This window comes from Trichosurus vulpecula, chromosome 4 (assembly GCF_011100635.1).
Source record: "Trichosurus vulpecula isolate mTriVul1 chromosome 4, mTriVul1.pri, whole genome shotgun sequence".
Taxonomy (NCBI): domain Eukaryota; kingdom Metazoa; phylum Chordata; class Mammalia; order Diprotodontia; family Phalangeridae; genus Trichosurus; species Trichosurus vulpecula.
The window spans coordinates 430,771,773-430,793,131 of NC_050576.1; the positions used below are offsets into that span (position 1 = coordinate 430,771,773).

The 21,359-nt window shown below is 45.2% G+C and overlaps 1 protein-coding gene across 1 annotated transcript in view; it reads left to right on the forward strand.

Moving 5' to 3' along the window:
- Positions 1–21,359, forward strand: part of CROCC2 (ciliary rootlet coiled-coil, rootletin family member 2) — a 124,574-nt gene that overhangs the window by 89,575 nt on the left and 13,640 nt on the right. The window contains exons 28-29 of the mRNA XM_036757719.1: positions 12,194–12,314; positions 13,819–13,982. Of these exons, the coding sequence (XP_036613614.1) occupies positions 12,194–12,314; positions 13,819–13,982 (285 nt within the window). The remainder of the gene's footprint in view (positions 1–12,193; positions 12,315–13,818; positions 13,983–21,359) is intronic.

A 21,359-nucleotide genomic window follows, 5' to 3' on the forward strand; every position in this document is an offset into this window, starting at 1 on the left:
GCAAGGGACATTTTAAAAATAGGACTCGATGCCCATATTTTTAGTGCCAGAAAATTGCTCTCTCCATGTCACAGAGGTATTTATTTTGTGATTAGTCACATCACGTATGACAAGGATGACTCGAAGCCTCCCACGAACAGTAAGCAACTTACTGTTTGAGGAAGGAAAATCATGTGCATGCTCCTCTAAGGAAAGGGCCTCCTGCAGATGCCTTGTCCAAGCCCTGAATTCCAGTCTCAAAAAAATCCAAACTGAGCCCTCACACCATGGACCTAGTAACCTGGGTCAGGTTACTACGAAGGGGGCAAGGCATGAGAGCAGAGACAGGAGGGCTAGGCCTGGGGGTGGAGGAGGGGGAGGAACGGGACAAGAGAGGGCCAGAGGAAGAGGGCAGAGTCAGAAGGCCTCATCTGCCTGGTAAAGCCTGGCGGCCCCTCCTCCTCCCCCAGACCCATCTCACATGCTCCTTCTGACTCCAGATGGGTAACGCTATTCTTCCTTACAATGATCCAAATGGGAAGAGGTCAGGAGGAGAGCCAAGATGAGTGCAGGACAATCAGGGCCTGGTCCCAGGGCACCAACATGTAGAGAATCTGACAGCATTTGGAATCCTTCCCTGCCCAGGCCTCCACTTCCCTCTCCTCCTTCTCCACCTTCTTGGGTCTTCCCCAGGAGGATTTCTGGGCTGTGACAGTGTCTCCAACACCAACCCCTCTCCATAAACCCCTCTATGGGCTGGACCTGAGAACAAAAATGGAAACCCATAGGTCTGGCTATGAACTCCAAGTCACAGCCTCAGGCTTTGAGACCTGAGAAATCGCTGGACCCAACCTCTTCACTTGACCAAGACCTATTGAGAGGAAAGTTGTTACTCAGCAAGCATCTGTGCCAAGCACCATGCCAAGCAAGACAGGAGCACAAAAACATGGTCTCCAACCTCCAGAACCTCACTCCCAAAGACCATGCAGGTGCCAAGAAGCAAAGGAGGGATCTGAACCCATGTCCTGTTCTTTCCCAGCTGTTTCCTGGGCTTGCTAGCTAGGCTGTGGTAGGATGCTTGGCTTTTTGTCTGTCTGTCTGAGTCCCTGTGGTTCAGAAGTGGACTTGAGATCCCTTCCCAAGCTCAATAGTGGCTCTGACCAACACAAGAGGCTCACATAGCTCTCCCAGCCCTTTCTTCAGCTGGGGCGGGGTGGGGAGACAGGCTTTGGGGACAGACCGTCCCAACCCAGCAGAACAGACCACCAGGCTGGGCATGGACCAGCCAATGGAGCCTGACCCTCTGCGGGACCCCAGGCTGTGTCAGGAAGAATGTTCTCCACTGGCTGGCCCCACCAGGTTCCCTTTGCCCTTACGCCGTCAAGCCCCATTGCCCAGAATGTGTTCCTTAAGAAAATGGACAAATATTTATATAACAACAGTCTGAAAAACAATGCCAAGGCATCTAGGGAGCAGTCTGCTATGGATGTTTGGTAAAAATGGAGAAATCTGTCCACATTGTTCCTCGTCCCCCCAGGGGCACCTTGAGTCCTGGGCCCACTTCTGGAGCTGGGATGACTTTAAGGTGGAAGGTCGGCACTGCCAAAGTGGCCTATGAAGTGCTTTTCTGTTTCTTAAGGGTTAGTAATCAATCCACAGACATTGATTAAGCACTTACTGTGTACCAGGCTCTGAAGATACAAAAATAAATACCAGACAGTCCCTCAAGAAGTCCCAACAGAATGTAAGCCCTCAAGGACCCCACATTCTATGGGAGGGAGGCAGACACATACGTATATACATAAGTACACAAGAGAGATGTATGAAGCAGATACAATATTTATAATGCAGGGGCATGCATTATCCCCAGCTTACTGTTAAAGACTAAAGCTCGGGAAGATGAAGTGACCTCTGGCCTTCTGACTCTTGAAGGAGCCCCCTTTCTTTGGATCCTGGACCTAGGTAAGGGCCAAAAAGCAGGATTCCAGGGAAGAAGTCCACCAGGGGTCCACTAGAGCTCATAGAGCTAGGTTAGATGTTTTACAGATGAGGAAACTGAGGCACAGGGTGGGTCATCAACGTACGGTCCCAGCATCATGGACTTCAGAGGCCAGCTAGTCTGACCTTTTCATCCTTCAGGTGAGCAGCTGAGACTCAGGAGGGGGAGTGACTTGGCCAAGGTCACAGAAGCAGTCAATGAGTGAGCCACAATTGCAGCTTATGCCCCTCACCTCTAGGTTAAGGGGTCTTTCCATCACGGTTTGTCACAAGAAGAGAAATTCAATCTAGAAGAGAACCGCATGTTGTCACAGCCCATGGGCTTCTGGCCCAGCGGAGGCCTCGTGGGGACCAAGGTCAAATGGTCCTTGGGTTCCTGTGCCTTCGGAGAGGAGGGGACTCCAGAGTGAGGCCAGGGCGGAGGCCAGAGAAGCCAAACCAGGCAGGAGAGTCAGGACGGCAGAGCATGGGCAGGATGACTGCACCCCCTAGTCATGTGGCATCATCTGCCAAGTCACAGATGGAATGCTGGGATGGCCAATGAGGCCAATGCCCTCTTTTTACAGATGGGCACATGAAGGCACAGAAACATTGAAGGATTTGCCCAGGCATGTGAGCTGAGATTTGACCCTGGGCCTTCCTCACTCCAGGTCCCAGGCCTTCTCATCCATACTAGGCTAATGGCCCAAGAATTGCCTCAGTAACATCCTTTACTGGTTTTTAGCCAGTCAGTCAATCGATAAGCATTTATTAAGTGCCTACTATGTGCCAGGCCCTGAGGATACAAAGAAAGACAAAAAGACCTTCCCTGCCCTCAGCCACCTCCCAGCCTAGACAGCCAGGCTGCTAACCCCATTCTGCCCAGACTAAGCATCTTCCCGCTGGATTCAGATTCTCTGCCTCAGGAGGCCCAGGCTTGGCTGGCCCATTCTCTGGTGATTGCCTGCTTTCTCTCATGCCAGCTCTCTGGGTTGGTACGAAGTGAGGCCTCTGCCCAGGTCTTCCCTTCATAGTGAAAGTGAACTCAATTGTTCTCAGGCTGCTCCTGGCTCCCTTACTGGGGTAGGGGTGGGGGGAGTGCTGTCTGGCTGCCCCTTCACCATGTCACCTGAGGCAGCTCTGCCCCCACCCACCCCTCCCTGGTGCTGCCAGCTCAGCGGGCCAACCTGGATTAATCCCAACTGCCCCTGGTCTCCCCCACTCCCCTATACCATCATGCCAAAGCCCGCTGGACCCTTCACCTTGGCCTTTCTCTTCACTCCTCCCTCTCCTCCTGGAGCTGTTGGATACAGCCCCAGACTCGGGCCTCTCCCCTGAGGGTGGTGCCCACAGAGAGCATGTTTTCATTGCAAGTACAAACCAAAAAATGCACAGGACACAAAGGAATCAGATCAACACATCAAAGAACCTCGAATCAGGAATCCATGCTGCACTGTGCATGTCCTACCTGAAGCCCTCCAGGGAGGGCCCCTAGCTCCCTCAGAAGCAGCAGCCCATTCCCCTTGGGGGAGTTTCCTCACATCAAGCCCATCTCTGCCACTTTGCAGCTCCCACCTCCCTATCCCCTTTGTTCTTGGGCCAAGTAGAATAAGGCTAACCTGTTCTGGAACAAGCAGGACAAGGCTAACCCATCTTCTGCAGACAACCCTTTCAAGACCTGATGATACATAGCACATCTCCCTGGAGTTGTCTCCTTTCCAGGCTCAAAATGTCAGGTTCATTCAATCAACCATGGTATAGTTTCCAGCCTCCCTCCTACCCCCACCATCATTATCACCACCACCAATCCTGGGTACTCTTACCTGGATGATCTCTAGTTTGTCAATGTTCTTCCAAAAATGGGATGCCTGGAAGTAAACACAGAACTCCAGGCATGGAAAGGTGTGCATAGAGACCTAAGGTGAGTTTTGGTAAAACTGAGCCACTTTGCCCACCACTGGGCACTTAGCCCAGTGCCAGGCACATAGTAAGATCTATAAAAATGGGAGCTAGTATAAAGGAACAATCATTTCCTTCAGTCAAGCTGGTTTGCCTAGTTTGACATTGGCTTTATGTGACTGCCATGCTGCATTGCTAGTGGTCCACTAAGAGCCCCAGATCCTTTTCCCATTCACTGTCTAGCCATGCTCCTTACATGATGGACTTACGAAGCTGTAGCATGTTGAAGACAGAAAGCTGAATTCAAAACCAGGAAGGCCTAGGTTCAAGCTCTGCCTCTGACACCAACTGGCTGAGTGACCCTGGGCAAATGTCTTCACTTCATCCTCTAGGAAACTCACTAAGTTGCAGAAAAGGTATTGACCTGCATCACTGGAGGGATTTTCCCCACCTGGGTGTTCCCTGCACTGATGAAGTCCCAGGTCCAGTCCCTGATGCTGTAGGACTTTACATTTATGGTTCCTTAACCCCACCTTATCAGATTCAGTCCCTTTTTCTAGTCTGTCCCGCCCTTGGGAGGATCCTGACCTTTCTTCCCTGCCCCTTTCCTCCTTGGTTGCCCTAAGATTTCTGCCCCAAGGTCTCAGGCTAGAAGAAGCTGAGAGTATCTTTCCTTTACCCTTTACCTTCTGGCTTTGAAAGGTGCATCTCACCACCAGCCCATCCATTCTGTCCTGATTGGTATGAGATGATCCAATTAGTCACTTACAAAGTCTGGTCCCACTCTTATCTATGAAGTTGGTTTCTGTAGCCCACGACCCTGGACTGACTCTGCAGACCCCTCCTCTTTCACCACCACCCTAGCCTTTTGGCATCCACCCATTCATTATCATGCAGTGTCTTCATCCAAGCTTTTGATAAAACTGTCAAAAGTACAAACCCAAGGACTGACCCCTCCGCTGGAAGCTTCCTCCAAGTAGACATCAACTCAATCATCCATTGACCATTGTCTGAACTCTCAGGGTCAACAAGTCGACACACACTTATGAAGGGCTTACTATGTGCCAGGCACATAGGGTGTGCAAAGCTAAGCACTGGGTAACAAAGATGGCCAGACAGAGTTCCTGATCTCCAAGAGCTCCCGTTCTAATGGGAGCATGCCTCTGGTCATTCAACCAGTTCAGAATCCAATCCAATTGAAACATTTATTAAGCATCTAATTGTGTATCAGGCACTGGGTTAAGAGCACTGGGGATACAGAAAGACAGCCCTGCCCTCCAGGAGCTCACAGTCTAATCCAATGAGCTCACAATTCTCCCCATCTCATCCACAAGGGTGAGTTATGAGCCATGTTTTGCTGGAATCTAGCCATGCTGTGCTGTCTACATTCCCCTCTTCTGTTCCAGAGCCAAAACAAGGGGTAAATGATGGATCGGGATGAGTTGTTCCCAAGGAGCTCATGCTGGCTCTGAGCAATCACCCTTCACTCTCTAAATGCTCCTAAACTGTACCTTTAAAAGCATGCTGTAGGATTTGGCAAAGAGGACACATCAAGCCAGCAGTCTATGGATCAAAAACTGCTTTTACGTGAAAAGATCGTCAGGTCTTGGCTCTGGAGCTAGAAGGGACCCCAGAGGAGGCCATGGAGTCTAAGCCCCTCCTTTTACAGATGAGAAAACTGAAGCCCAGGGACCTTAAGCAACTTGCCCAAAGTCACATGGCTAGATAGTCGTCTCCCTTGGCTAGACTGTAAGGCCCTACCTAGGGCAGGGACTATTTGCCTTTGTCTTTGTATCCCAAGCCCTTAGCACAATACTCAGCACACAGTAGGTATTTTTAAACATATGTGTGGATTGATGAATTGATTAGTCATCACCAGATCCAGAACATTTTTTTGAAAGTATAACATAAAATACATAGGAAAATAAAAAGGAAAACAATGAAATTAAAATACAATTGTCAAATTTTAAAAACATATATATGTGTGTGTATACATATATATATGCATATATATATATACATATGTATATATATATATACATATGTATATATATATATATATATATATATACACCAAGTTTATGGACTCGTGCTCCACACAATGACCTTTTCCTTTCCAGCTCTCTGCAAACAATGGATAGCTCATCTTTGTGGTGTGGAGAGTTGTTTTGTTTTGTTTAGTCAAAGCAGTCCTGTAGAAAAACAGGTCTGGGATTCGAAAAAGAAGATGAAGAGACAGATGACACAGTTACTTGGATGTCACTGGTCAAGCTCTGCCTAAAAACATGTTCATGTCTCTTGCCTTTTAAAACAAAAGCTACCTGACCCTAGTTCCATTCCCCCTTCCTTCTCCTTAATGCTAAACTTATAGAAGATGTTTTCCCCTCATCACCTCCTGTGATCTGAGGTCTCTTTCCACCACTCTATTGAACCTACTCTCTCCATGACCATGGGATTATAGATGAAAGCTGGAAGGGTCCTCAGAGTGAGATCGCCTCCACCATCCTAGTTATCAAATCCAAGGGCCCTTTTCAGTCCTCCTCGCCTTGACTTCTCAGCAATATTGGATAATATTGGCCTCTTCTTCCCTCTTGTTCTCCTCTCTTGCCTCTTGCTTTCTGTAACATTTTGTTCTCTTGGCTCTCTTCCTGCCTATCTGCCCTCTCATTTGTGCTTCATCTTCTTCTTCATGGCCTTTCAATGCGGACGCCACTGGAACCGTCCTTGGGTTGTCTCTCATTCTTATTACATGACTGATTGATGTTTGCTAAGTGTGGATTCCACCCGAGCTCTGTCCTAGGTCCTCTTCTCTCTCTACCCATTCTCCCTTGGCAGTAGAGTCTGCAACCATCACTTTTAGCTGTAGAAGTGCTTAGGAGTCTGGGGCCCTATGGGGAACCTACATGGGGTGCTCATCCTTCTCTCTTCCTGGTTCATCTGACTTATTCATTCGCATTCCAGATTCTAAGGTGATGAAGGAGAATGTATTTGAATCGCTCCCAGATCAGATGACAGCTCCAACCTCTCCACTGAGCTCTGGTGTTAACATTTCCATCTGCCTATAGACCATCTCCACCTAAATGTATGCTTATACCTCAGACTTTACATATCCAAATCCATCACTTTCCCCTACCAACACCATCACCACCACCAAAAACAAAAAATCCCTATTCCACCCCAATTCCACATTTCTCTTGATGGTGCCACCATCCCCCCAGGCTTGGAGTGATTTTCAATTCTTCGGTCTCCTGAACCCTCCCCCTCCATTCATTCCCTACTCCCCAGATGGAGCTCACTGTGCTGGCCATCACAGAATCTCTTGTACCTGCCCCTTTCTCATCCCTCACCCTAGTTCAGACTCTCGTCACCCTTTCCTTGGACTCTCGTTATTTCCCTACCTTACGTTTTCTCCCCTCTCCAATCCATCTTCCCTGGCGCTTCCAGAATAATCTTGTGCCAAAACAGGACACAGGTCTTAGCGTGTCATCCTCCTGCCTGAAAACAACATCAACAAACAAACTTTCGGTGACTCCCTAATGTCTCTAGGAAAAAGTACAAATTACTTTGCTTGGCACGGAAAGCCCTTCCTCATCCGGCTCCAAGCTACTTTTCTAGCCTAACCTGCCATCCTTTTAGCAGACCACCACCCGTTTGCTAACCCTTTCACAGGCTCTATATTCTAGCCAGGCTGGACTCCTAGCATTCCCCAGCCTGATTCTGCATTCTTCTGCCACAATGAATTGGCCTGGAATGTAATCCATCCACATCTCAACCTGTTGAAATTCTTCTCTGTTAAGCTCCTCCTTTGTTCTCACAAAGCCTCTCCTGACCACACAGGCCCCAAGGAGATCCCCTCCTCTGAACATCCTCTACCATGTGTTGTCTGTACCACTCCTTTGGCACCTTCCCTATGGTGCCTTGTCCTCCACTAGAGCCTTTTTCCAAGGCCTCATCATGACCCTGGATTTTTAACATCTATGCCAGCTCAAAGAGCAAGCTCTGGCAGGTTGTACTGGGCTAGAATGGCTTTGAGTATAGACCTGGTGATGGACTGGATCTGAGAGGCAGCCAAGGTTCAGAGAATCACTACCAGGTGGGCAGGTTGGGGATGGATTTCTCAGCCACAGCAACTCTCAAAGACCATTGACTAAGAGACAGGGGGGTGACAATCTGCATCTCTGAAAGGAATGCCCACCATGAAACCATGGATGTTGAAGTCCTGAAGTATATGGTCCTGTTTTATTTGTTCAACTGTTTTTGGTCTAGATCTATGATTATATGGGTACAGGTAACCCCACCAACAAGACACACTGGCATTTCATCTGGTCTTAGAGAGAGAATTGCCACTTGTCCAAAACAGGGCCAAAGTAAAATTTCAACTCAGAGCTTCTTGATTCCAAGGTAGGATCCACCATCCACCACTATTTGCTCTCTCTCATATTATTCCTGTGTCCTCATTTTAAGTTATCTTTATAGATAGAATTAGATTTATAGTTGGATTTGTGATCTTATCATTACAGGGGCTCAACCTCCCACCAGGGCAAAAGGGAGCTCCTATATGCCTTCTCTCTATATATGATGCTTGATTCCTTGAAAAAATCCTCCAAAGAAAACCCACCCAGTGTACAAGATACCTTCCCCAGTCCTGTTAACATTTTAAGGATATCAGTCTGGTGCTCAAGCTGGCCCTCCATATCTCTCATTCTGGCTACAATTGGCCTATTTCCTTACTAGTCATACACGTTCTTTAGGGTATCCTTTATATCATTTTTCTTAAGTAACTTATCTGTGATAAAATGTGGCACTCTGATGGCTCCCAACATTTATCTTTCCTTTGTCTTTTCAGTTACTTATAATTTTGATTAATCAAAATCAATGGTATTCCATAATTCTCAACTGTATAGCATCACTGGGAGACTATATGATTCTAAACCAATGTTGTCTTCAGCTGTTATTTCTCTCTCTTTGTTAAGGAGCTCAAGTGTTTACTGAGGTGGTTTCCAGGTTCATTTGGTTGTAGCAATCATTTTGTATTGGTTGAACTAAGGATAGTGAAAACCAGAGTCAATGTCTTTTCTTTTATACATTTCCTGATTTGAAGTAGCAAATAAGTTCAAATAAGTTAGGTCAGAGCTAAAGTAATCTCAGACTGTGTCTTCTCATCTTTATCCCTCTAAATTTAGCATTTTCTTTGATCTAACCAGTCAATGATGAGACTGCATTCAGTCTGAAAAGATTGTTGTGTCTATTTCCAGTTAGCATGGTATACTGGCAAAGATGCTGACTCTGGAGTCAAAGATGTGGGTTCAAGTCCCATTTCTAATAGATTTCGAGGTGAAAGAGCCCTTAGAGGTCATCTAGTTCAACTTCCTCGTTTTATATGTAAGGATAGAAATAATAGAGTTGTTGCACTATTTGACAAAAACTGCTGGGAAAACTGGAAAACAGTATGGCAGAAACTGGGCATAGACCAATATCTTACACCATATCCCAAAATAAAGTCAAAATGGGTTCATGATTTAGATATAAAAGCTGATACTATAAGCAATCTGGGAGTGCAAGGAATAGTTTACCTGTCAAATTTATGGAGAAGGGAAAAATTTATGTCAAACAAGAGATAGAGAGTATTATGAAATGCAAAATGGATAATTTTGATTACATTAAAATGAAAAGTTTTTGTACAAATAAAGCCAATGCAACCAAGATTAGGAGGGAAGCAGATAATTAGGAAAGAATTTTTATAACCAGTGTCTCTGACAAAGGCCTCATTTCTAAAATATACAGAGAACTGAGTCAAATTTATAAAAATACAAGTTATTCCCTAAATGGGAATAATGGTCAAAGGATATGAACAGGCAGTTTTCAGAGGAAGAAATTAAAGATATCTATAGTCATATAAAAATGCTCTAAATCACTATTGATGAGAGAAATGCAAATCAAAATAACTCTTAGGTACCACATCTCACCTGTCAGATTAGCTAACATGACAAAACAGGAAAATTATAAATGCTGGAGAAGATGTGGGAAAATTGGAACACTAATGAATTGTTGGTGGAGTTGTGAACTGATCCAACCATTCTGGAGGGCAATTTGGAACTTTGCCCAAAGGGCTATAAAAATGTGCATACTCTTTGACCCAGAAATACCACTTCTAGGGCTATATCCCAAAGAGATCATACAAATGGGAAAAGGACCCATATGTACAAAAATATTTATAGCAGCTCTTTTTGTGGTGGCAAAGAATTGGAAATCAAGGGGATGCACATCAATTGGGGAATGGCTAAGCAAGTTGTGGTATATGAATGTAACAGAATACTATTGTTCTGTAAGAAATGAGGAGCAGATGGACTTCATAATAACCCAGAAAGACTTATATGAACTGATTCTGAGTGAGGGGAGTAGAACCAAGAGAACATTGTACACAATTACAGACACATGGTGTCTGTGATGACTAACTTTGATAAACTTGGCTCTTCTCAGCAATGCAAGGTTCTAAGACAACTCCAAAAGACTCATGATGGAAAAAGCCATCCACATCCAGAGAAAGAATTACAAAGTTTGAACGCAAATTGAAGCAAGCAAACTATTTGCGCTCTCTCTCTCTCTCTCTCTCTCTCTCTCTCTCTTTCTCTTTCTCTTTGTTTTTGTTCTATTTCTTCTTTCTTGTGGTTCATTCCATTGGTCATAATTCTTCTTTACAACTTGACTATTGTGAAAATATGTTTAATGTGAAGGTGTATGTAGAACCTCTATTGGGTTAGATGTTGTCTTGGGTGGGGAGGGGGCAGAACAGGGAGGGGGAGAAAATTTGGAACTCAAAAGCTTGTGGAACTGAATATTGTAAACTAAAAATAAATAAATTTAAAAAGAAAAAAAGAAATAATAGAGTTGGCAGACTCTAAGCTTAGTTTTGATTCCTTGGACAATTCTAGGATAAATCATTAAAAAGATGGCTGGTGAACATCTAGAAAGGGAAGCGGCACTTACAAAGAGCCAGCAAGATCAGGCCCGATTGACCTCGTCTCCTTTGTTGACAGGATTATTAAACTAGCAGGTGCTATGGATGTAGTTTACCTACCTTTTATCAGAGCATCCTCTGAAGAAGATGGAGGGATGTGGATCAGACAGGAATTCAGTTGGATGGCTGGACTCAAAGAGTAGTTGTTGATAAGTCAAGCCCATCATGGCAAGAGGTCTCTGGTAGAGTCTCTCGGGGATTATGCTGTACAGCATTTTTAACAAAAAGTTGGGTAAAAGCACGGTTGTCATGCTTATCGAATTTTCAGATGGGCTAAAGATGGGAGAAGTGGCAAACACAGTGGATGAAAATCCATCAGGATTTGACAGGCAAGAGCCCTGGCTTGAACCTAGTAAGATGAAATTCGGTAGGGATTAACGTAAAGTCTTAAACTTAGGCAGAAAATGACCCATTTCCCAAGTACAACATGGAGAAGGCGTAAGTAGATAGTTGGTGTTCTCAAAAAGATCTAGGAGTTTTAGTGGACCACAGACATAGTATGTGTCTGCCATAGAATGTGGGCTATACCAGGAGAACCTTCACTTCCGGTAACAGGGAAGTTGGAGTCTCACTGCACCTTCCCCTTGTCAGACCTCTCCTGGTGGGTTGTGGTTAATTCTGGGTAGCACAGCTAGGGAATCCCCAGGGAAGGGCAAGCAGGATGATGAAAGGCCTTAAAATTAAAGTCATGTGAGAACTGGCTGAAGGACCCCAGTGTGATTAGACTAGAAAAGTGAAGGGGGCGGGGGATGGGCTGTACTTGATAATTGTCTTCAAGTATTTAAAGGTCTATCAGGCAGAGAAAGATCTGATTAGTTCTCTTTGGCTCCAGAGGGCAGAGAGCCAGAAAGAGAATCTGCAAAGGGGCCAATTTCAGTTTGATGTGGGGAACAGCTTCCTCGCCCTCCAGAGCTGTCCAGAAGAGAAATGCACTGCCTCTAAAAGGACGGGCTTCTCTCTCCTGGGATGTTTTCACATAGAGGCCTCATAACTACTTTTCAAAGCTGTGTTATTGGGGAGATTCCCTTTGTGTATGATTTGAACTAAATTACCACCAAATTCCCTTTCGACCTTCACATTCTATGATTCTGTGACACTGAACCCAGATTTGTTAAGTTACTTGCCCAGGACCAAGAAGCCAGGAAGTTACAGGGACAGGATTTGAACCCAGGTCTCTAGCTCCCATTCCTGTCCCCTTTCTCGCCATCTAAGATCCCGTCTTTGTCACTATGCTTCCATTGAGCCTGAAAGATGGAATTCTGGCAGTTTCTTCTTCTCCCCTTGCCCTTATCATCTATCTTTGTCTTTTTCTCCTCTCAGGATGACTCCCGGATCCAGGTAGTGAACCTGAACTGTCAGCTGAATGAGCTGAAGGCTGACCTTGACCAGAGCAAGACTCGCATCCTGCAGCTGCAAAAGTCTTTGGCAGATGCTGAGGAAGGCCAGTCACTCATTCATCTCTCTTCTCCAGAGACCCAATTCATGGTTTCGTCTGCTGCAAAAAAGCAAGATTTATTGCAAAGCACATTGTGGATGGGGCAGCAGGACAGCTGAGGAGCAAACAGATGGGAAAAGAAGGCACTCTTTGAGCTGGAAATCAGGGAGCCCGGAGGGAGGCTTTCTGCTCAGCCTGCTGTAGTTTGGGAGCAGGGCATGACGTGTGGGAGGGCAGGGCTTACTTTAATGATCCTCTTGGGTAGGAGGCCCCAAGTTCACTTTTCTTACCCTTCAAGAAAAGAGAGATTTGTCACCTTCAAAAGATAAGATTCTGCCACTAGCCTGCACCCAAGGAAGGTATTATAAAACTTGTTTCAATGACCTTAGGGGACATGAGGCAGTCCTGGAATTGCCAACACTTCACCTGGTATATTCGATGTGATTCAAAAAGTGTAGTAAATGCTAGCTACATGTAAGGCATCATATTGGGCATTGGGGATAGGAAGGCAAAAATCAAGTAGCCCCTTTCCTCAGGGAGCTTGATTCTATAGGGGTAAACAATATGTGCACAGATGAGGGAATCCAAGGTCGTTTAAGTGGCAAGAGAGAAGAACCACCGGGCAGGATCCAGGACAGATTTTGCATACATCATATGGCCCCTGAGCTGAGCTATAAAGGAAGCTTGGAATTCTAGGGGACAGTGGGGGGGGCATTACAGGAATGGGGACAGTCTCTGCAAGGGCAAAGAGTCTGGAGACACCACATGGAGAATGGATAACAGCAAGTTAGCCAATTTTTTTAAAAAAAGAAAAAGAAGAAACCAAAATCTTCCCACTATTTTTTTGAGTTCTTCGCTTCCCAGAAGTGATGGAGGAGAGAGAGAGAGAGGAATTAGGGAACTGCTAAAGCTTCCTGAGCAAGGAAGTGACCTGATCAGAGCCATATCTTAGGACTTTGGCAGCTGTGTAAGGCTCCTTTAGAAAGGGGACCGATAAGGCGAGGAGATTGATGAGGAGGCTCCTGCTGTAGTCCAGGCAAGCGCCTGGGCTAAGGGAGGGATCTAAAGAGAGAATCAGCAGGCCTTGGAAAGTCTTAGGGGGAAGGGAGAAGGAAGATTCCAGGATGGGGACAGTGATCTCTCAACAGCGTAATTTGGAGGAAAAGAAGCTTTGGGGCAGGGTGCAGGGAGATGGCCTGACGGATTGTTTGGGATGTGTTTGTTCCTTGAGAGTGGGGATTGATTCATTTCCGCCTTTGTTTCCCCTATGGTGCCTGGAACACAGTAGGTACTTAATTGGTGCTTGGCTGAGTGATATTTGGTCATTCGGGACTCTCCTTCATGGTTCTAATCTGGTAAAGAAAGTCTCTGGAACAGTGGGAGACTCTCTGGCCAGGCCTCTGCCATCTCTGCTTTCTAGGGAGCCGAGAATCTTACAAACACAAGAGAGTGGGGGTAGAGGGGCTTTGCGACAAGAGTTCAGCGTCCCTCCGCCTCTGTTCCAAAATAGGTAAGCGAGGGACGGACGGGCGCCTCAGCAGTGCCCAAGCTGCTTTGATGCTGCAAGAGAAGACCATCCGGCAGGTAGAAAGGGAGCATCAGGAGTGCTCAGAGCAGGTGTCGCTGCTAGAACACAGCATCCACACGAGCGAGGAAGAGAAAAGAAGCCTGCAGGTGGGTGGGGCCCATGTGGGGCTGGGAGAGGAGAAGCTGAGCCCAGACATTCCTTGGGACCTGGAACCAATCCTTCTTCCTTTCCATGAATGTGGGAGCATTTGCCATACAAGAGAATCCTAGAGGAAAGTCTGCTCCAGCCCCTCGGTACCTTCTGCGGAACTGAGGCCAATCTCTATTAGAAAGACAGGCCCTGAATGGTAGAAAAAAAGTTTTTCAGGTCACTTGAGGAAGAGAGGTATATCACCAGCAGTCTCAATGCACCCTGCTGCAGATCTGACAGACTCAGAGTCACCCACAGGAGGAAGAGTGGTATAGTGGTTAGAGGGATAGGCTTATAGGAAGAGGCTCCCAACACCCACTGCTTCTTCCCTATGTGAACCTGAGCAAATTCCTTCCCCCTCTGAGCTTCACCCTCCTCATCCATGAAACAAAGGGGCTGGACAAGACTCAACCCAACTCCATAAGCACTGATTGAGGTCCTCCAAGGTACCAGGGCCAGGTCCACATGTCCACATCCTGTGGTCCTCTTAGTCCAAACTGTACCTGAGCAGGAATCTTCCTAGAAGAAACCTGACAAGTGAGAGTCAACCTCTCCTTGAAGAGAATTCCGAGACCGGTGATCTTGAGATGGAAGCTTTTTCCAGTCTCTCCTTTTACAAGAAGGAAGTAGAAGACCAAGGAGATTTGTCCAGTATCACACAGATAGTGAGTGAGTGAAACAGGGATTTGAACTCAGACCCTCTGCCTCAAGATAGCGTTCTTTTCACCATGCGCACTGCCTCCCAAGTTGGCATCAGGTCCTTAGGGTCACATCCAAAACCCCCATTCCATTCAAGTATTGTCCACCAAACCCATTATAGATTGTGAGAGTTCAAAGGCACCTCAGTGGTCACCAACTCCACCCCATAGCCAAAAGGAACCTCTACTGTGTCATACCCAACATGGGATCCCCCAGCCTCTGCTGGAAGTTCATTCATTTTGCATCCATGAAAACACACCCAGCTAGACCATGATGGGCAAGGGAAACCAATGTCTTTCTTCCATATGGATCCCAGACATCCTTGAGCAAACAAAGGTCTTTTTCTACTATAACGCAGCACAGAGATTGGATATGTCCCTTTCTATGGCCTGAATCCCAATGGAAGACTGCCTTGACTTGGTAAACACCCATCCTCTGTGGCCCCTCTTCCTCACAATCCCCTCTCAAAACTTCCTGCCTAGACCACAGCTCTGACTCCAACCCCAGACATCACACCAGTTTTTTCCCTTCCCAACCGGCAGCAGAGGCCAGGCTGGGCTTTGATACATAGCAGCACTCCTTTTGACAAAAGGCAAATTGGAAGGAATGTAGAGGCCAGGAGGCCACATGATCTATGCTGGAGTAGATGCCAGGAGATCTGGACCCTAGTTCCAGAAGTGCCTCTAACCCCCTAAATGACCTGGGACAAGTGGCTTCACCACTCTGGGACTCAGTTTCATCATTTGAAAATTGAGATGATTTAGACTAATTGGTCTTTGTGGGCCCATATTTCTTTATTGTTTTATAAAAATAAGATAATTCATGTTTGTTATCCCAGCTCCATGACTCCAGGAGACTTCTTTGCCCTTTCTTTGCTTTGCTGTGCCCACTTCACTAGGAATGAAAATTGAGGCTGCCAAGAATGGGGGTCTCTGGCTGCTCTTGGGATTTTCTAGAGCTTTTTAAAAGAAATTTACACAACTTCCTTCAGTTTCACAAACTTATTGCTCCTCCTCTCCCCACCTCATGTAAGCCAGGGTATTTGTCAAGGGAAAGTTAATTAAAAACATATTTCTCTAATTAAATGAGAGCCTGTGCTATGCAAACAGTCAAATTCTTGTTTGAAAGTAAATCTCTCCCGTTTCCAGGGCTACCCTGGGAATTAAATCAACGAACAATACAGCAACAAGCCCAGGGATGTCAAATTGGGCACAGCGCTCCCCAAACACAAGAGCATAGAAAAGGGCTGCCCCTGTGCCATAAGACACATGTCAGAGCATGATTGCTATCCTTGCCGCACACAGGGACCAGTAGTGTAGGCACTCACGCAAGACCAGTGCCAGCTGAGCTCAATCACACAATATGTAGGCAAAGAGAAAGAGGAAGCCTGTTCCCTCTTGCCCCCTTCCCCAACCCCCATCCTGAGCTGCACTGAGGTCGCATAATCACAGGAGAGGTGACCAAGATAGTATAGTGAAAGATATTCATGGTTCTCCCTATGTTAGGTAGGATGGTGTAGTGGTAAGAGCCCAGGTCTTGGCGCCTCAGTTTCCTTTTTATGAAATATCAGGAGGAATCCCTGTAATATCTATCTACCTCAGCTGGCAGGAACCTCAACAACCGTGTAGTCTAACCCACGCCTGAACAGGAATCCCCTCTCCAGTAGACCTGGCAAGCAATCAGTCATTCAGGCTTTGTTTGAAGAATTCCAGTGAGATGGAAGGGGGAAGTGTGCCGGCAGAGGGGGTGTCTGGGAAGGGGAGGGGTGCCGGCAGGGGGGTAGGGTGCCTGGGAGGGGAAGGGGTTCCAGCAGAGAGGGTGCCCGCCGACCTCTTGAGGAGGTCCATTCCACTTTGGGCCGCTCTCATCATTAGTCATTTTTTCCTGACCTCAAGCCTAAATTTGCCTCCCTGCAACTCTCAGCCATTATTCTCAGTTCTGCCCCTTGAAGCTAAGCAGAGCAAATCCTATTCCTCTTGATGGCTGAGCACGTGCATGACCTGTAATGCCCCCGCCAAGGCTGCTCTTCTCCAGGCTAAACATCCCCAGTTCTTTCAGTCCCTACTTATGGAGCAGATCTTGAGACCGTTCACCATCTCCTCGCCCTCCTTGGGACACTTTGCTGCTTCATAGACAGTGGAGCATAGATTTGGAGGTAGCTGGGAACCTACAGGTCATCATGGTCAGCTTCTCATTCAACAGCTCAGGAAACTGAGGCACAGAGACATTAAGCGACTTGCTCAGTCACACATCTAGTAAATGTCTGAAATGGGATTTGAACCCAGTTCATCCTGACTCCAAGCCCTAACCACTACGTCTTCTTGGTATTCATCAATGTCCACCAGAAACTATGATGCCTGGAAGTGAATACAATACTCCAGAAATTTCTGTAGTCATAATTATTACTCTCCTGGTCCCACTCTTTCTGCACTGCATCCATTCACACAAGACTTTCAATGTTCCACCAAATGTCTCACATGGTTCTTTCACATTCCATTCCATTACTATTCCACAGCCGATCCCCAATCGATGGGCACCCACTTTGGTTCCACTTTTTTGCTCCCACGATTAATATTTTGTTTTACATGGGACCATCCTTTCTGTCTTTAAATTCTTTAGAGTATTTACTCAGTCTGTGATGAGAAGGTTTGGACAGGTTAATAATTTTTTCATTATTTATTTATTTAATATTTTTAGTTTTCAGCATTAATTTTCACAAGAGTTTGAATTACAAAATTTCTCCCCATTTTTACCCTCCCCCCGACTCCAAGATGGCATATATTCTGATTGCCCTGCTCCCCAGTCAGCCCTCCCTTCTGTCACCCCACTTCCACCCATCCCCTTTTCCCTTACTTTCTTGTAGGGCAAAATAGATTTCCATGCCCCATTGCTTGTATATCTTATTTCCTAGTTGCATGCAAAAACTTTTTTTGAACATCTTCTTTTAAAACTTTGAGTTCCAAATTCTCTCCCCTCTTCCCTCCCCGCCCACCATCCCTAAGAAGGCTGGCAATTCAACATAGGCCACATGTGTATCATTATGTAAAACCCTTTCACAATACTCATCTTGTGAAAGACTAACTATATTTTGCTCCTCCCTATCCTACCTCCCTTTATCCAGTTTTCTCCCTTGACCCTGTCCCTTTTCAAAAGTGTTTGCTTTTGATTACCTCCTCCCCCTATCTGCCCTCCCTTCTATCATCCCCCCTTTTTTCTCCTTCTTCCTTCTTTCCTGTGGGGTAAGATACCCAACTGAGTGTGTATGTTATTCTCTCCTCAGGTCAAATCTGATGAGAGCAAGATTCACTCATTCCCCCTCACCTGCCCCCTCTTCCCTCCCAACAGGACTGCTTTTTCTTGCCACTTTTATGTGAGATAATTTACTCCATTCTATCTCTCCCTTTCTCCCTCTCTCAATATATTCCTCTTTCATCCCTTAATTTGATTTTTTTAGATATCATCCCTTCATAGTCAACTCATTCTGTGCCCTCTGTCTATATATATATATATATATATATATATATATATATATACATATGCATATACATATATATATATGTATGTATGTATATTCCTTTCAGCTACCCTAATACTGAAGTCTCATGAATTATACACATCATCTTTCCTTGTAGGAATGTAAACAAAACAGTTCAACTTTAGTAAGTCCCTTGTGATTTCTCTTTCTTGATTACCTTTTCATGCTTCTCTTGATTCTTGTGTTTGAAAGTCAAATTTTCTATTCAGCTCTTGTCTTTTCACTGAGAAAGCTTGAAAGGCCTCTATTTTATTGAAAGTCCATATTTTGCCTTGGAGCATGATACTCAGTTTTGCTGGGTAGGTGATTCTTGGTTTTAATCCTAGCTCCATTGACCTCTGGAATATCATATTCCAAGCCCTTCGATCTCTTCATGTAGAAGCCACTAGATCTTGTGTTATTCTGATTGTGTTTCCACAATACTCAAATTGTTTCTTTCTGGCTGCTTGCAGTATTTTCTCCTTGATCTGGGAGCTCTGGAATTTGGCGACATATTCCTAGGAGTTTTCTTTTTGGGTTCTTTTTCAGGAGGCGATTGGTGGATTCTTTCAATTTCTATTTTACCCTCTGGCTCTAGAATATCAGGTCAGTTCTCCTTGATAATTTCTTGAAAGATGATATCTAGGCTCTTTTTTTGATCATGGCTTTCAGGTAGTCCAATAATTTTTAAATTATCTCTCCTGGATCTATTTTCCAGGTCAGTGGTTTTTCCAATGAGATATTTCACATTGTCTTCCTTTTTTTTCAGTCCTTTGGTTCTGTTTTATAATATCTTGGTTTCTCATAAGGTCACTAGCTTCCACTCACTCCAGTCTAATTTTTAAGGTAGTATTTTCTTCAGTGGTCTTTTGGACCTCCTTTTCCATTTGGCTAATTCTGCCTTTCAAGGCATTCTTCTCCTCACTGGCTTTTTGGCGCTCTTTTGCCATTTGAGTTAGTCTATTTTTAAGGTGTTGTTTTCTTCAGTATTTTTTGGGGGTTTCCTTTAGCAAGTCATTGACTTGCTTTTCATTGTTTTCTCACATCATTCTCATTTCTCTTCCCAATTTTTCCTCTACTTCTCTAACTTGCTTTTCCAAATCCTTTTTTAGCTCTTCCATGGCCTGAGACCAGTTCATGTTTTTCTTGGAGGCTTTTGATGTAGGCTCTTTGACTTTTTTGACTTCTTCTGGCTGTATGTTTTGGTCTTCTTTGTCACCAAAGAAAGATTCCAAAGTCTGAGACTGAATCTGAGTCCATTTTTGCTGCCTGGCCATGTTCCCAGCCAATTACTTGACCCTTGAGTTTTTTGTGGTATGACTGCTTGTAGAGTAGAGAATACTGTGTTCCAAGTTTGAGGGGATGTGCTGTTGTTTTCAAAGCTATTTCTATACAGCCAGCTCTGCCACACCAGCACTCCTTCTCCCCCAAGAACCACCAACCTGGACCAAGACTCAAATCTTAAGCAGGCTCTGCAGTCCTGCTCTGATCTGCCACCTAATTCCTCCAGCCAGGTGGGCCTGGGGCCAGAAGCAACTGCAGCTGTAGTTCTGTAGCTCCACCACCTCCACTGCCCCCAAGGTAGTGGCCAAACCACAAACTCCTTTCACTCTGTCCCTGCAGCTTTTCCCACTAACCTTCTCTGTTGTCTTTGGTGTTTGTGGGTTGAGAAGTCTGGTAACTGCCACAGCTCACAGATTCATGGCACTAGAGTCTCTTCTGCCCGGCTCCCGGTCTGGTTGGTCCAAGCTCAGCCCACACTGGGCTCTGCTCCACTCTGCTCCCAGCTCTGTGCATGATAGACCTTACCCAGTGACCACCCAGGCTGTCCTGGGATGGAGCCCTGCTTCCCTCTGCTATTTTGTGGGTTCTGCAGTTCTAGAATTTGTTCAGAGCCATTTTTATCGGTGTTTGGAGGGTCCTGGGGGAGAGCCCTAGTCAAGTCTCTACTTTCTAGCCACCATCTTGGCTCTGCCCCACCAGGTTAATAATTTTTGTCACCATAATTCAAAATGTTTTACAAAATGGTCAGACCTAATAGCAGTCCCACCAAGAGGAGAGTAGTGGTGCTATCTTTCCATAGCCCTTCCAACACTACCACTGTCTTTTATCATTTTTATCAATTGGATGGATTGGAAGTGAAACTTCAGAGTTCTTTTAATTAGCATTTCTCTCAGGATTCATTACCAAAAGCATTCTTTTCTATGAGTGTTTATGAGTTGGCAATTCTTCTGAAAAACAGTTTATGTCCTTTGATCACCTTATAAATTGGCAAAACAGCATGGCTTCATATTTTCATTCCCTCGTGTATCTTGGCTAACAATCTTTTAACTGAGAAATTCAATGTGAACATTTTTCCCACTTAATAGCTTTTCTTATTCCGATTGCATTAATTTTTACCTTGAAAAAGTATTTGTTTCAATTTTATTGTTTGTTTTGTTCTTTTTTTAAACTCTATACTTCATTTAGTTATGAAATCTTCCCCAAATAAAATTCTGAAAAGTACCACCTTCTGATCTCTAAATTTTTTTTCTGGTAAGACCTTTCAAATATAAATCACTTATTCACTTGTAGTTAATTGTAGTGGGTGGTGTAAGAGCTAGTCTAAACCTATTTTCTGCCATAATAAGATTTAAGCCTACAAGAGATCTTTGTGACAGCGGAGATATAAGTAATCAGAGAAGCTAAGATTCCATGGTGGGGGATAACTCCCCTAAATGCTCTTGAGTTTTCCCAGGAGTCCTTCCCCCAACAGTGCTTTTTTTTTAGATATCAATGAGTTCCCTGTGGATGCATATTGATTTCTTTAGACAATCGTCCTTCATGTGGGGACTTACTCTTCACAGGCTTATTGTCAGGATCAAATGATATAATATTGATAAAGTATTTTGCGGAACTTAAAAGTGCTACCATGAATTCAAGTCAGATCATGCCTTCGGTGGCGATTTTAATTTTTTTTTTCTTAGAATAAGAAATAGCGTTTGCACTGGTCCCACTTCCTGGCTTTCTTGGAATGCAGTGTTGTCCAGCAGAGCTGGACCATGATGGAAGAGCTAAGAAGTTTCTCAACAAAAACTTTGCCTCTTCAGGACTCAATTTCCACAAGTGCAAATTTGAGGGG